General features: G+C 36.1%; 1 protein-coding gene across 4 annotated transcripts in view; it reads left to right on the forward strand.

The window, feature by feature from the left end:
- Positions 1–15,170, forward strand: part of KCNQ5 (potassium voltage-gated channel subfamily Q member 5) — a 573,789-nt gene that overhangs the window by 472,166 nt on the left and 86,453 nt on the right. For 3 of the 4 annotated variants that reach the window (XM_008013505.3, XM_008013506.3, XM_073006155.1), the window contains exons 6-7: positions 4,864–4,974; positions 11,056–11,151. In XM_008013505.3, coding sequence (XP_008011696.1) covers positions 4,864–4,974; positions 11,056–11,151 — 207 coding nt within the window. The remainder of the gene's footprint in view (positions 1–4,863; positions 4,975–11,055; positions 11,152–15,170) is intronic. The other variant, XM_073006154.1, reaches the window with a different exon arrangement.

Here is a 15,170-nt window from a genome sequence, read left to right on the forward strand (position 1 = left end):
GTCTTAAGACATTCAGAAAATTGAAATAATATCAAGTATCTTCTCTGATCACAATTGAATGAAACTAAAAATCAGTAGCAAGAGAAAATTTGGAAACTATACAAACCCATGTAAATTAAACAATATGCTCCTGAATGACCAATGGGTTAATGAAGAGATTAAGAAGCAAAATTTCTTGAAACAAATGATAATGGAAACACAACCTATCAAGACCAATGGGATACAGCAAAAGAAGTACTAAAAGGGAAGTTAGTTTATAACTATAACTATAAGTTAGTTTATAACTATAAGTGCTTACACCAAAAAAGAAGAAAACCTTCAGATAAACAACCTATTATGCAACCTACAAGAGTAAATCAAACCCAAAGTTAATAGGAGAAAGGAAATAAAGATCAGAGCAGAAATAAATGAAATTGAAACAAAGAAAATATGAAAGATAAACAAGGCCAGGCACGGTGGCTCACACCTGTAATCCCAGCACTTTGGGAGGCCGAGACGGGCAGATTACAAGGTCAGAAGATTGAGACCATCCTGGCTAACATGGTGAAACCCTGTCTCTGCTAAAAAAAAAATACAAAAAAATAGCTGGGTGTGGTGGCGGGCACCTGTAGTCCCAGCTACTCAGGAAGCTGAAGCAGGAGAATGGCGTGAACCTGGGAGGCGGAGCTTGCAGTGAGCTGAGATTGTGCTATTGCACTCCAGCCTGGACGACAGAGTGAGACTCCGTTTAAAAAGAAAAAAAAAAAAGATAAACAAAACAAAAAGTTGTTTTTTGAAAAGATCAACAAAAATGGCAAACTTAGCCAGACTAAGAAAAAAAAGAGAAGACCCAAATAAATAAAATCAGAGATGAAAAAGGAGACATTAAAACTGATACTACAGAAATTCAAAGGATCATTAGAGGCTACTGTGACAAACTATATACCAGTAAATGGGAAAACTTAGAAGAAATGGATAAATTCCTATATACATACAACCTACCAACATTGAACCATGAAGAAATCCAAAACCTGAACAGATCAATAACAAGTAATGAGATTGAAGCCATAATAAAAATTCTCCCAGCAAAGAAAAACCTGGGACCTGATGGCTTTACTGTTGAATTCTACCAAACAACGAAAGAAGAACTAATACCAGTCCTGCTCAAACTATTCCAAAAAGCAGAGGAGGAACCAATACTTCTAAACTTATTGTATGAGGCCAGTGTTACCCTAATACCAAAACCAGACAAAAATGCATTTAAAAAAGAAAACTACAGGTCACCATCCCTCATGAACATTGATGCAAAAATCCTCGACAAAATACTAGCAAACCGAAATCAACAACACATTAAAAAGATCATCCATCATGACCAAGTGAGATTTATCCAAAGGATGCAAGGATGTTTCCTCCTATATTTAGAACACAACAAAGATGCTCATTTTCACCACTGCTATTCAACATAGTACTGAAAGTCCTAGCTAGAGCAATTAGAGAAGAGAGAAATAAAGAGCATCCAAATTGGGAAGGAAGAAGTCAAGTTATCCTTGTTTGCAGATGATATGATCTTATATTTGGAAAAACCTAAAGTTCCCATCAAAAAACTATTAGAACTGATAAACAAATTCAATCAAGTTGCAGAATACAAAATCAAATACAAAAATCAGTAGCATTTCTATATGCCAACTGCAAATAATCTGAAAAAGAAATTGAGAAAATAATCCCATTTACAATAGCTACATATAAAATTAAATACCTAGGAATTAACCAAAGACGTGAAAGATCTCTACAATGAAAACTATAAAACACTGATGAAAGATATTAAAGAGCATACAAAAAAATGGAAAGATATTTCATGTTCATTGATTAGAATAAATCATTATTGTTAAAATGTCCATATTTCTCAAAGCAATCTACAAATTCAGAGCAATTCCTATCAAAAATACCAATGACATTCATCACATAAATAGAAAAAACAGTTCTAAAGTGTATATGGAATCAGAAAATACCCAGAATAGCCAAAGCTATCCTAAGCAAAAAGAGAAAAACTGGAGAAACTACATTACCTGACTTCAAATTATACTACAGAGATATAGTAACCGAAACAAAACGGTACTGGCATAAAAACACATATAGACCAATGGAACGGAAGAGAGAAACCAGAAATAAATCCATACATCCACAGTGAACTCATTTTTTACAAAAGTACCAAGAACATGCAATGAGGAAAGGACAGTGTCTTCAATAAAAGGTGCTGGAAAAACTGGATATCCATATGCAGAAGAATGAAATTAGACCCCTATCCCTTGCCATATGGAAAAAAATCAAATCAAAATAGGATTAAAGACTTATATCTAAGACCTCAAACTATGAAACTACTACAAGAAAACATGAGGGAAATTCTCCAGGGCAAGAATTTCTTGAGTAATATCCCACAAGCACAGGCAACCAAGGCAAAAATGAACAAATGGGATCACATCACATGAAAAAGCTTCTGCACAGCAAAGGAAACAATCAAAAAAATGAAGAGACAACCCACAGAATGGGGTGAAATATTTGCAAATTATCCATCTGACAAGGGATTAATAACCAGAATATATAAGGAGCTCTAACGACTGTATAGGAAAAAATAAAATAATACAATTTTAAAATGGGCAAAAAATCTAAATAGATATTTCTCAAAAGACGACATTACAAACCACAAACAGGTATATGAAAAGGTGCTCAATATAATTACTCATCAGAGATATGCAAATCAAACTGCAATGATATATCATCTAACTCCAGTAAAAATGGCTTTTATCCAAAAGACAGGCAATATCAAATGCTGGCAAGGATGTGGAGAAAAAGGAACCATTGTACACTGTTGGCGGGAATGTAAATTAGTATAAATTAGCCACTATGGAGAAGAGCTTGGAGGTTTCTCATAAAGCTAAAAATAGAGCTACCATATGATCCAGCAATCCCACTGCTAGGTACATAGCCAAAAGAAAGGAAATCAGTATATCAAAGAGACATCTGCACTCTCATGTTTATTGCAGCACTATTCACAATGGCCAAGATTTGGAAGTAACCCAAGCATCCATCGACAGACAGATAAAGAAAATGTGGTATATATACACAATGGAGTACTATTCAGCCATTAAAAAGAACGAGAACCTGTCATTTGTAGTAAGTGTATGCAAGTGGAGCTCATTTTGTTAAGTGAAATAAGCCAGGCACAGAAAGACAAACTTCACATGGTCTAATTTATTTGTGGAAGCTAAAAATTAACAGTTGAACTCACAGAGATAGAGAGTAGAATGATGGTTACCAGAGTATGAGAAGGGTAGTGGAGAGAGTGAGCAGGGAGGGAAGCGGAGATGGCTAATGGATACAAAAAAAAAAAAACCAGAAAGAGGGAACAACATCTAGTATTTGAAAGTACAACAGTGTGACTATAGTCAATAATAATTTAGTTGTACATTTTAAAATAATTGAGAGTATAACTGGATTATTTGTAACACAAAGGATAAAGGCTTGAGGTGATGGATACCTCATTCACCCTAATATCATTATTACATATAGCATGCCTGTATCAAAATATCCCATATAACTCATAAATACATATACTTACTATGTACCCACAAAAATTAAAAATTATTAATAAATTATTTGTTTGATTTTAAAAAAACAAGGATGCCTACTTTTGCCACGTCTATGCAATATAGTAGAGGAAGTCCTTCCCAGAGCAGTTAGACAAGAGAAAGAAATAAAAGACATCCAAATAAGAAAGGAAGAAAGGAAATTGTTGCTGTTTGCTGACAACATAATCTTATATATAGAAAACCCTAAAGATTCCAGAAAAAAAGCTGCTAGAATTAATAAATTCAGTACGGTTGCAGGATACAAAATCAACACCACAAAAATCACTAGCATTTCTATACACTAACAACAAACTTTCCAAAAAAGAAATCAAGAGAACAGTCCCACTTACAGTAGCTACAAAGATTGAAATACTTAGGAATAAATTTAACCAAGGAACTGAAAGATCTGTACACTGTTGTCTATAAAATATTAATAAAATAAATTAAAGAAGTCACTAATCCTTTTTAAATCCACCATGCCCCAGTCCAGCTGAACAACTTGTACTTTTCAGAATCTACTCTATGTGTTCTCACTGCTCTGCAGCTAGCCACCTCTTTCACCCTCCCTAGATCACCTTCTTTACCATTTCTGCTTCTCAAAATGTTACCCCTCTTTCAAAGCCCAGGTGTGATGACATCTCCGTAGTAAAGCTCCCTCAACACCTCAAGCTTATAATAACTAATCTCTTCCTTGAATTCCCATAGCAGGTTATTTGTACCTCCATTATAATACCTCTCTCATTCTATGTGTATTTTAATTATTCATGTGTGGCATGTTTCTCTTATTAGGCCATAAATATCTTAGGACAAGAACTATGCCCTCATTTTTGTTCCACTACAAATCTTAACACATACCTTGCACACATCAGACCTTCAGGAAATGCCTGCCAAGGTAATGAAGGGACTGCCTAAATTAACATAAATTATTATTCTGTGTACTGATCCGGTACTAAATCCATGGTGCTATCATTTCTGAATCACTGATGGTTATCCACTTACTTAAATAACCTTTCTTTGAATACACTTAGAAAAGACGGAAAACTGTGTTATAAGGGAGGAACAAGTATGTAGGTTATTCTTTTCCTTAAACAAAGAGAAGTTCTGTCATGCGTCATGGAAAATTAAAGCACAGTAATAAAAAGCACCAACAAGATTTGTTGAATAATGATTTAGTGGAAACGTTGCTTGCCTCCTGTTCATAGGTCCTAACTTTCCTCTCAAGTACTTAAGCTGCGCGTTCTATTTATTTTGTTTCTAGATTACATTGACAACTATTGGCTATGGAGACAAAACTCCCCTAACTTGGCTGGGAAGATTGCTTTCTGCAGGCTTTGCACTCCTTGGCATTTCTTTCTTTGCACTTCCTGCCGTGAGTATCTTTGCACCAATAAAGCAGTTTAAATTAGGTCTTAGAGACTTATTAGAGTGAGCTCTCACAAATTGTTATGCTTGAGAACACATCTATATCATTTACAAATATAATTTTTCTGATATAATGTTGGCTTTTCTAAATTATCTAGATAATTTATAAAATATAGTCTTTCCTTGGAGACACTTAACCTGAGACTTTATTTAATATAGGCTCATACTTTGTGACCAAATAATAACTCTGATGGCTCACTTTTTAGGCAACATGCTACTAAGACATTTAAAATATTTGCAAAGATTTAAAGCTATCTTCTTTTAAAACTGATCCTTCCAATTTGGTTTATAGTGTGTGCTACTTAAGAGATGGATGTGCACAGTGGAGTATTTTTCTCTTCAGATCCATTTGAATGAAACGCATACGACCTTAAAGGGTGTTAAACATGTCAGATGATTTATTCACTGTGTCATCATCATTGATTTTTTTAATGAGCAGTTTCTGTATCTTATCAGAATAAAGGGCACATTTATCTGCCCCCAAGCTTCTGATTATTTTCTCCTTAGTGAATGAAGCCTGCCTTTCTGATCATTTTATTCTCTTGTGTCTTTAAAGGCAGCTGTTCAAAATATTACAGTTTGTCCCCATTTCCAAGTTCTTGCTTTCATTCACTCCACCTGGGGTGGGGAAGGGGGAGCCAACAAAAAGGAGGGTTAAGGCAGTGGCAGCAAGAGTGCTTAAGGAAAATAGCTCCAGTCTTGCTCCAGACACAGCTCAAGCTGTGCCAACCAGAGACCCCAGAGCACCTCTCCAAAGCTCTTTTAGCTCGTAGAGCTTCTCTTCTGCCTATTAATGAGGGCAGAGGACACCCTTGTCCCACCAGTGCCCAACTCGAGATTCACCAGATGGTTCTGCCCCAGAACACTCAAAAGCACAGATAAGAGACTGAAAAGGCCATGCATATGCTTGGGTACTAGAACTCAGTTTGAATACATCTTTGTCATGTACTAACTATGTGACTGCTTTAGTTTACTAGGGCTGCCTTAACAAGTACCACAGACTAGGTGGCTTAAACGATAGAAATGTATTGTCTTACAGTTCCCAAGGCTGAACATGCAAAATCAAAGCATTGAGAAGCCACGAGAGCCATGAGAGAAAGATCTGTTCCAGGCCTCTTTTCTTGGCTTATAGATGGCTCTTCTTCCTGTGTCTTCATGTCATCTGTGTCCAAATTTCTACTTCCTAGAACACCACCAGTCATATTGGATTAGGGTCCATCCTAATGACCTTGTTTTAACTTGATTACTTCTGTGAGGACCTATTTTCAAACAAGGTCACATTCTGAGGTCATGGGGATTAGGACTTCAACATATGAATTTTGGAAGGACACAATTCAGCCTGAACAGTGACCCTGAATAAGTTTATTTTTTAATAGAATGGAGGAAGAATTATTGAGCCCAGAGAAATTTTGTGCAGATCGATGTAATAATGTAAGTCAAGTTCTTGTCATGAAGAGAACTCTCAATAAATGTTACTTCCCTTTGCCTGTATGAATCTAGAAATACATGTTTCCTGGAACAAAATGATGAAATCAAGGATAATCAAAAAAAACTCTTACATATCCAAGGCAACTTCATCTGGCAATCTCAACAATTCAGAACAGAGAAGAGATTCACTCAATAATCAGATTCCCTACAGGAAAATACCTTTAAAAACAATACAACAGTCTTGGGTTTTTTCCCATTATAACGGCACAAAATAATTGCAGCTTTTGTGTTTATATTTATCCTGAGGCCACATGTATAGCAACCTCTATGATTCAGTGAAAAACTATGAACAAGGAGGTAGGCAACCTCTGGGCTGTTGAAATAGACAGCAGTCTATGTTCTATCTTCCTTCATAGGAGAGCCACTTGAGATCTAATTCATAACCTAGTCTTCATTCAGAGAAAATTCTGATAAACTCACCTTATGTTTTCACAATTCTTTGAAGATTATAAACAACAAATATAGAGGAAACTGATAGAACAGACACTGCAACAGAAAGAAATGGTGAAAGACTAACAGCAAAGGAGGGAAAAGGAAATCTGTGAATAGCAAGCAGACATCAATGTTCAAAATGTGTATCCTGTCCTTAAGGTGGTCAGTAAAAATAAAATAATAAAATAAAATAAAAAGGTAAAACAAAATGTGTAAAGATCTAGGACCAATTAGTGTTACAGTCAACACACCTCTGGAAGTGGGCTGCACTCAGCACAGCAAAAAGGCAGTTCCCATAACGAAACTCTGAACTATCACAGGGAGGTTAAATATGTCGCTAGGTTAAGTTAAAGGACAGAGACTAAGTAGTCATTCTTGGAAATGTTTCCAATAAAGTAAGTATGAAATTTTTATATGCAAATTAAATTAATACATGTTGGAAATCTGAAAATTTTGCTTTCACTGAAAAGAACATTTCTTAACAATACCAAGAAAAGTAACCTCTACTATGGATCTTTTACTGAAACCTCACAATATTTTCTGAGTTCTTATTTATTAAATGAAAGACTAAATGGTCCATATATACCTTTAGAAAAAAACAGTGGCCAGAGATTTGATTATATCCTGTGTACCTGCCAACCAATAGTGTTGTCTGACTGAAATTTAGGAAGATACATTGACATTTTGCTGAGAAAGCTAGAGGCTGCCCCTATGTAGGGTTCCTGCCACCCAGGACGCCTGAGAACCAAGAAAGAAATGAGCCTTTCTCCATCTTACCCTCAATGCAGAAGGGCTGTCCGGCACATCACAGAGTCATACAAGCCACCCTTCCAAAGCTCCACTGGAGGGTCACTTCCCTCAGTGCCCACTCCATCTCTGGGCTAATGAGCTCACAGAAGAAGCCCCAGCTCCCTTGTGTTACCCTGATAGGCAGGTCTTTCTCCTCTTTAGGGTTCTTCCTTGTTTTCTGCTAGATATTCCTGCTAAGAGTATTTTCATTGATGAAGAAATTGAGTTTTATAGAGACTGAATTCCTTGAGACATCCAGCTAGTAAATTCAGTGCAAGAACTCTGTTTGACTGAAGATATTAACCATTCAATTAAAAATATTGGCCACTGTAATCATTAACAATATTAATTAAATGTAATTATTGCATTTAATAAAATGTTAACAACAGTTTAAAAAAATAGGATATCTTGCCAGCCACAGTGGCTCAAGCCTGTAATCCCAGTACTTCGGGAGGCCTAGGTGGGCGGATCACAAGGTCAGGAGATCGAGACCATCCTGGCTAACACGGTGAAACTCCGTCTCTATTAAAAAATACAAAAAATTAGCCGGGCATGGTGGCGAGTGCCTGTAGTCACAGCTACTCGGGAGGCTGAGGCAGGAGAATGGTGTAAACCCGGGAGGCGGAGCTTGCAGTGAACAGAGATCATGCCACTGCACTCCAGCCTGGGCGACAGAGCGAGACTCCGTCTCAAAAACAAAACAAAACAAAACAAAACAAAAGCGCATTAGGTATCTTTCAGCATAGCCTATTTGCTGATTGTGGGTTACAAATTAGGTTCATTTAATCTGGAAGATAATGAAGGTTGAATATTTTAAATGTTTACCAAAACATATTTCCTCTCTAGTTGTTGTTTATGTAGCAGTTCTCAGCAAAGTGTTAAATCTTAAAACCTAAAAATGGAGTCTTGTTGTCTTAGAAAATGAATTAAAACAAAATTCAATTTCTAAGAATTTACATCTATTGGTGACAATATTTGAAGGGATGACACAAGCTCAAAGCTTAAGCCATGTTTTATGTGTGTGTATATACATATACAATGGAATTTATTTCCACAGACTTCTATTTAGGTGCACCAAGCTGTGTACTAAGAGAGATGTGGAAAAAAATTGGAAAGGAGCCATGATGAGACAATAAGCAGACCTGGTTTAATAAGTGCTATAATGTACAATCTGGCACAAGAGATATGCAGCAAACATTTGCCGTTCACCAATATATATTTCCGAGCAATGCCAATGTGATTTTCAGTACATTTTTAATTGTTTGGCAGATGATAAATTTGTGCTATGTAGTGCCTGTCTTTATTTTCCAAAGGGGATTAAACTCCGAACCTCATATCCACATCATAAGTGCTCAAAATGGTAGCTAGTGCTGTTAATTCAGCATCTGCAAAATCTGAATTATGCTCCATACAAGCGGATTATACACATATATGCACATAAATGCATGTATATATAATACATGTTATAAATAGATGCTAGAAAGTTTGGTATTTCATATTCCTAACGTGTCTACACTTTATGAAAAGTAGTATTAAAGGGAAAGTAAAGGAATCTTTCCTAAATGATCTTAAACAGCAGAAAAAAACTGGAAGTTACTAATGACTTAAGTTGTTCTGGATTTAGAAATGGAGGGGCATTTTTATAACCCCCAAATGGAGGGAAACATTGTTTAAATCTATAAACCAGATCACAGAGACCAGGTTTCTATAAAGTTTAGTTTGTACAATCACAACCTGTAAGAGATAGAGATCTTAGTGTAAGACAGTCACTGAAAAGGAGAGATGGAAAACAGAACCTATGATGTAATTTCTAATTTCATAGTACAGCCATTTGTACTAATTAATAATGGAGTAGATCATTGCTCATGAATAGCAAATAGTATTATTAGACCAATGCGTATTTTAAACATGACTGCATTACTTATTGTCTGTTTATTGTCACAGATGTACTCAGAATTGTGGAATCTCAAGATAAGAAGGAAGGTTAAAGGCTATCTAGAGCTCAGATATATCTCAGCCAAGTTGTTATTCAGCTGAGACTTAACACCTTCTAGAGATGAAAAACCCACCACCTCTCTAGGCAGCCTATAGCATCTTTGAACCATCTTTGAACTACTCTAAAAATAAAAAGAAAAGAAAAATAACCATTCCTTACCTGTGGCAAATACTGACTTAGTGCTTATAAAATGTCCATCTCTAACCTAAGGGTTAGACTGCTTGAAGTTTAATAAAAAGCTAATAATTTATAGCTAGCAAGTAAAATCCACAGACTTGAATGCAGCAGAGTTCCCAGTCCCATGCCAATAAACTCAAGAGTTAAAGACAAAGCCCAGAGACTGAATTTAGCAAGCTCCAAAAGCCAACCCAAGGCTGAGACAAAGCATCTTGTTTTCACAAATGTTAGTAGACCAGAGCAAATTGGAAAGAGTGGGGGACATCAAAGAACCAGAATTTTGGCAGATGAAGATGATAAGCAGAAGGAAAGCAAAGTGGCCAAAAACTAATGGAAACCTAGAAGGGAATACTAATCTTACTAATCCCAAAAACGGAATAGGTGAACCAAAATAAAAAAGGCAAGGAATGGTAAAAGTGTGAATTAAAATGGGAATGTGCTTTGCAATGATCTACGTTCTAGTCTTTACTGTACAAATGGGCAAAATAGAAAAGCTTCTACTGTATATCTTCAAAACTGAGTATCCCCACCCTCCATTTTACTTTTCTTTTAGTAGGTTTAGAGTTACAACATTGTAAAGAACTACAGCTGGGATAGATTTTACACAGTCCTCTCTCCTCCATTTCATGGATAGAGAATCTAACTTTCAGAGTCTCATCAAAGTGCTAGAAGTATTCCCATGTTCACAGCAGTGAGACTTGAACTCCCCCAGATTTAAAATCCAGCTCTGTCCCAAGCTGAAATTCATGTTCTCTACATTCCATCACTGGATGAGACCATTCGCTCTAACTTAGGCAAAAAGAAATGTCACAGAGAAGGCCACACACACACACAAAAAAAAAAAATTGTGATTTTATTTATAATCATGGTGCCTATGCTATACCACAAGAGATAATAAATGACAATGCCTAATTGATTTACTAAAGAACAGAAGTTGTATCTCCTGGCAGTATTGCCCAACAATTTGCCGTTGGCTAATGGTATTATAATGGAGAGAAATACTGCTTATTTTAATATGTAACATGTTTATGGACAGGTTACATACCATTTGTCTTCTCTCAGTCTCATTTTAGTGACTTTTTAATATTTGTATTATTTAACAGTGCTTTTGAAATTTTTGAGTGCCATTTTTGTATTTTGTTCCAGGGCATTCTTGGCTCAGGTTTTGCATTAAAAGTACAAGAACAACACCGCCAGAAACACTTTGAGAAAAGAAGGAACCCAGCTGCCAACCTCATTCAGGTAAATGTCAATGTAATAGGTAGATGGCAACATCTATGTCCATAGTGCTTGATGGGTCGTTTTCCGATCTCTGTGATTCATTGCTTGATAGAACTACTGCTTTGTTCCTTTAAAAAAAAAAAAAAAAAGAAGTCAGAACTTAATGTACAGTCTTGGATTTGGACAGGTGTTTCTCCTCTCCCAAACTGAAACACATGTATTTTTAGCAAACAATCCATGCATTGTTTAGACTAAGTAACCATGTCAGCAAGGCCATGCAAAGGTTAGCAGTTGTGTTGCTCCTGGAATTATCTAATATGTCTTATGAATTACTTGATGAAACATAATTGATCATTAAGTGATGGAGCAGAACAGGGCATTACAATTACTTTCTCCAGCCAGATGTATGTTGCTGTTTTAAAGAACAACATATTTGTTTAGAATGTCAAGGTTTAATACCTTTGAAATTGCTTTTAGTGCCATCTAGGGCAGTTAGTGGAAACAGTTATCCTATTTTGAGAGCTGATGGAACTATGGAATACATCAGTGTTTGAGAATATTAAACAATAAGTATATAATTTGAAGCTAGCTCCTAATACATAGGCTGTTATTCAGCATTTCATTTTCTTTTCAGTAACTCAGGATTAGCTTCAGCACTAAAAGGAATGCTTCTCCATTCACCATCCATGTATTTTCCATCCTAGATCCAGGTTAAGAATCACAGAATATATTTTTTGTTAGATTCATAATGTAGAGTTGACATTTAGTCATGGACAAAATAATTCTACAATCTAAAGTTTCTCCCTTCCTGCTAGGGAACTGGAAGCTACCGAATTTCTAAACTGGAGGGGCTTGAAGTGGTGCTCCAAGGCCCTAGGAAACTTACCTTAACGCTGCAGTAACAGGCACACTGTTTTTTGTTTTGTTTTGGTTTGGTTTTTGTTTGTTTTGTTTTGTTTTTTGAGAAGAGTCTCGCTCTGTCGCCCAGGCTGGAGTGCAGTGGCGCGATCTCAGCTCACTGCAAGCTCCTGGATTCATGCCATTCTCCTGCCTCAGCCTCCGAAGTAGCTGGAACTACAGGCACCCGCCACCATGCTCGGCTAATTGTTTTGTATTTTTAGTAGAGACAGAGTTTCACCGTGTTAGTCAGGATGGCCTCGATCTCTTAACCTCGTGATCTGCCTGCCTTGGCCTCCCAAAGTGCTGGGATTACAGACGTGAGCCACCGCGCCCAGTCACAAGCACACTGTTTTAATTTAGATTGTACCTTTGGGTGGGTGGCTTAGTGGGAGATAACCACCGCACCCCATACCTTTAGTGTTTATCTGTGGCTGTGATACATGCAGGGCCTCCCACAGAAATGGAGCTGGGGAAAGGAGGGGGCAGTATGGCTCAGTTATATCATGAAGGAGATCTATTCATATCTCATCATTAAGTGGGGATATTAATTTTTAAATCAAGCTATTCTGCAACTGTTGACAAGAAAGTAGACCATCGGGCATGACTTCCAATGCAAATCACTGAGAATCTCTATTTTTTTACATTATTTCTTACAATTTTTTTTTACATATTCTTTACAGGTTTTAAAAGGGCACTAAAGAGAAAGTGAACTCTATTTTCTTAAACAAAAAGACCCATATGAAGTTGGAGTTTAAGATCTGATGCCAAACAATAATCAGCAGAATGAAAAGAGGAGTCACACACTTTAGGACACACGCAAGATACCCCAAGGTCCAGAATTCATAGCCTTTCATCCTTTAGCACTCCTTAACTGGTTACACATGTTCCAATACTTCTAATAAGTTTTTCTCTTTACTGTTCTTATCCTTTAATTTCCCTTCACTCTAGAACAATGTTTTCCAACCTGTGAGTGCAGAAGTTATTGCATAGGTTCCTTGCATCCATCTGAGCACCAAGCTCTGTCTACATACGGAACCAATAATACATTCGACACAATAAAACCTCTTGGAATATCAGCTGTTTTGTTTTTCTTTGAGGAATTTCTCATGCACATATCAGTTGTGATGATACAAAGTTGTGCTGCTCGATACAGTCACCACTAGCTACATGTAGCTTTTTACATTTATTTTTTTTTATTTTATTTTTATTTTTTATTATTATACTTTGAGTTCTAGGGTACATGTGCATAACGTGCAGGTTTGTTACATATGTATACTTGTGCCATGTTGCTGTGCTGCACCCAAATTAAAAACCAAGTTTGCCAATGGTACTAGCCACTTCTCAAGTGTTCAATAGCTACAAGTGGCTATCGACTACCATACTGTACAAGAGAAATAGAGAGAATAACTGTAGGAAATCTCCTGACCTAACTTATCATTATTGACTACTAGACTGTGCAAGAACAATTTCCAATTGAACTTGAAAATAAATTGCTATTTCTACAGCAAATCATTGGAGCAGAGGCATTTATATGTCTACAGTCAAAATGAGGCAAGGCCTCCCTCACAGGTAACCCTGTGGGGGAGAGGCTAATTGAACAGTTTTACTTAGAGGCCTAGAATTTTATTTTATGGAACTGGGTTATGTAATACATACTGTAATCAGTAATTGAACTTGTACAAATGCAGGTAACAATGAAGTAAAATCATGAGTTTTTATTTTACTTAAAACTCCAACTTATATGTTGTTCTTAACAAAAATAATGCAAAATGGAAGGCTTGAAGCATTCAAGAGTACTTTTAAAATCTAATCATAGTTTCATTAATCAAAGTAGAATCTACTAATTTTAAAAGCAATTGCTCCTTCATTTAAATGCAATTAATTTATTTATTAGACATAGAAATAATAATATAATTATTAAATTTGTTCATTGTTCTTCCTTGTTATAGTCTTTGGACAGAATTCAAGGCTTTAAGCCTTGATTATATATTGTGGAAATTTATATTTCAGGATGCAGTAGATTGAAAAGCAAACTTCATTTACCCATCCATTCACTTTCTTACCCAATAAACCTGATTTGGTTTACTGAACACATAAACCATCAAGCCCAAAAGCATCTCATTTATTTTAGGCCAGAGTCACTATCTTCTAAAAAGGGCAACTGAGATGCCCAAATTACTTCATCATTTGGTTGGTGAGAGAACTAAATTAACCAACATTTCAGCGTTTTAGGAAAAAATTTAAAACCCCAGAAGCTTGCAGCAAATTTAGCTGTGTCAATATCTGTCCATGATTCATTTAAATTTACTTTTCATTTCAAGCTGGAGCAGTCTGGAAAAAGAAATTCGCTCTCAGTAATGTTTTGAATACCTGCCCAAATGTCACAACTTTTATTAATAATGCTTAAGACTCATGAAGTGCTTTTTAGTTTGCAGGGTGCTTCTAATACATTATGTTACTTGATCCTCAAGACAAGCCTAGGAAGAGCTAGGACTCAAATCCCTGCTGTCTGAATCTGAATCCATTGCCCCTTTCAAAAAGCAGCATTTACATCCTCATAAATATATGAGGATGTATGGGATGCCTTGAGATTTAACACTTAAAGATTCTTCAAAAGTTTCATGTTAGAGGTTTACTTCTGGAGAGATTGGACTAGTTTTTTGTGGAACCAAGATGCTTTATTAGAAACAGAAACAGGGAATTAAGTAAAAGTTTGTGAAATAAAGGCTGGTAGGGATAGATTAGAAAATGTTGCTTTGATGCCAACTGATCCAAAAGAAAAATACATAATTTGCATTGAAACTTTGGCTTCCCCCAGTAAAATGACTTAGTCTCCACCCAATTACCCTAAAACAAAGCCACTAGTCACTAAGCTCAGGCCACTTATATAGAGATTTTACATCTTTTTAGTGTTCCAGTCATAAATAAAAATAGTGCAAGATGTGGTGACTCATACCTATAATCCCAGCATTTTGAGAGGCCAAGGTGGGAGGATCACTTGAGTTCAAGATCAGCTTGGACAATATAGTGAGACCACATTTGTTTAATAAATAAATAAGAACAGAATCAGAAAAAAAAAAAATCTTAGATGTGAAAAACATGAAGGCAGGAAAAAAAAAAAACAGAAGGTAAGATAAAGT

Source organism: Chlorocebus sabaeus, chromosome 17 (assembly GCF_047675955.1).
Source record: "Chlorocebus sabaeus isolate Y175 chromosome 17, mChlSab1.0.hap1, whole genome shotgun sequence".
Taxonomy (NCBI): Eukaryota; Metazoa; Chordata; class Mammalia; order Primates; family Cercopithecidae; genus Chlorocebus; species Chlorocebus sabaeus.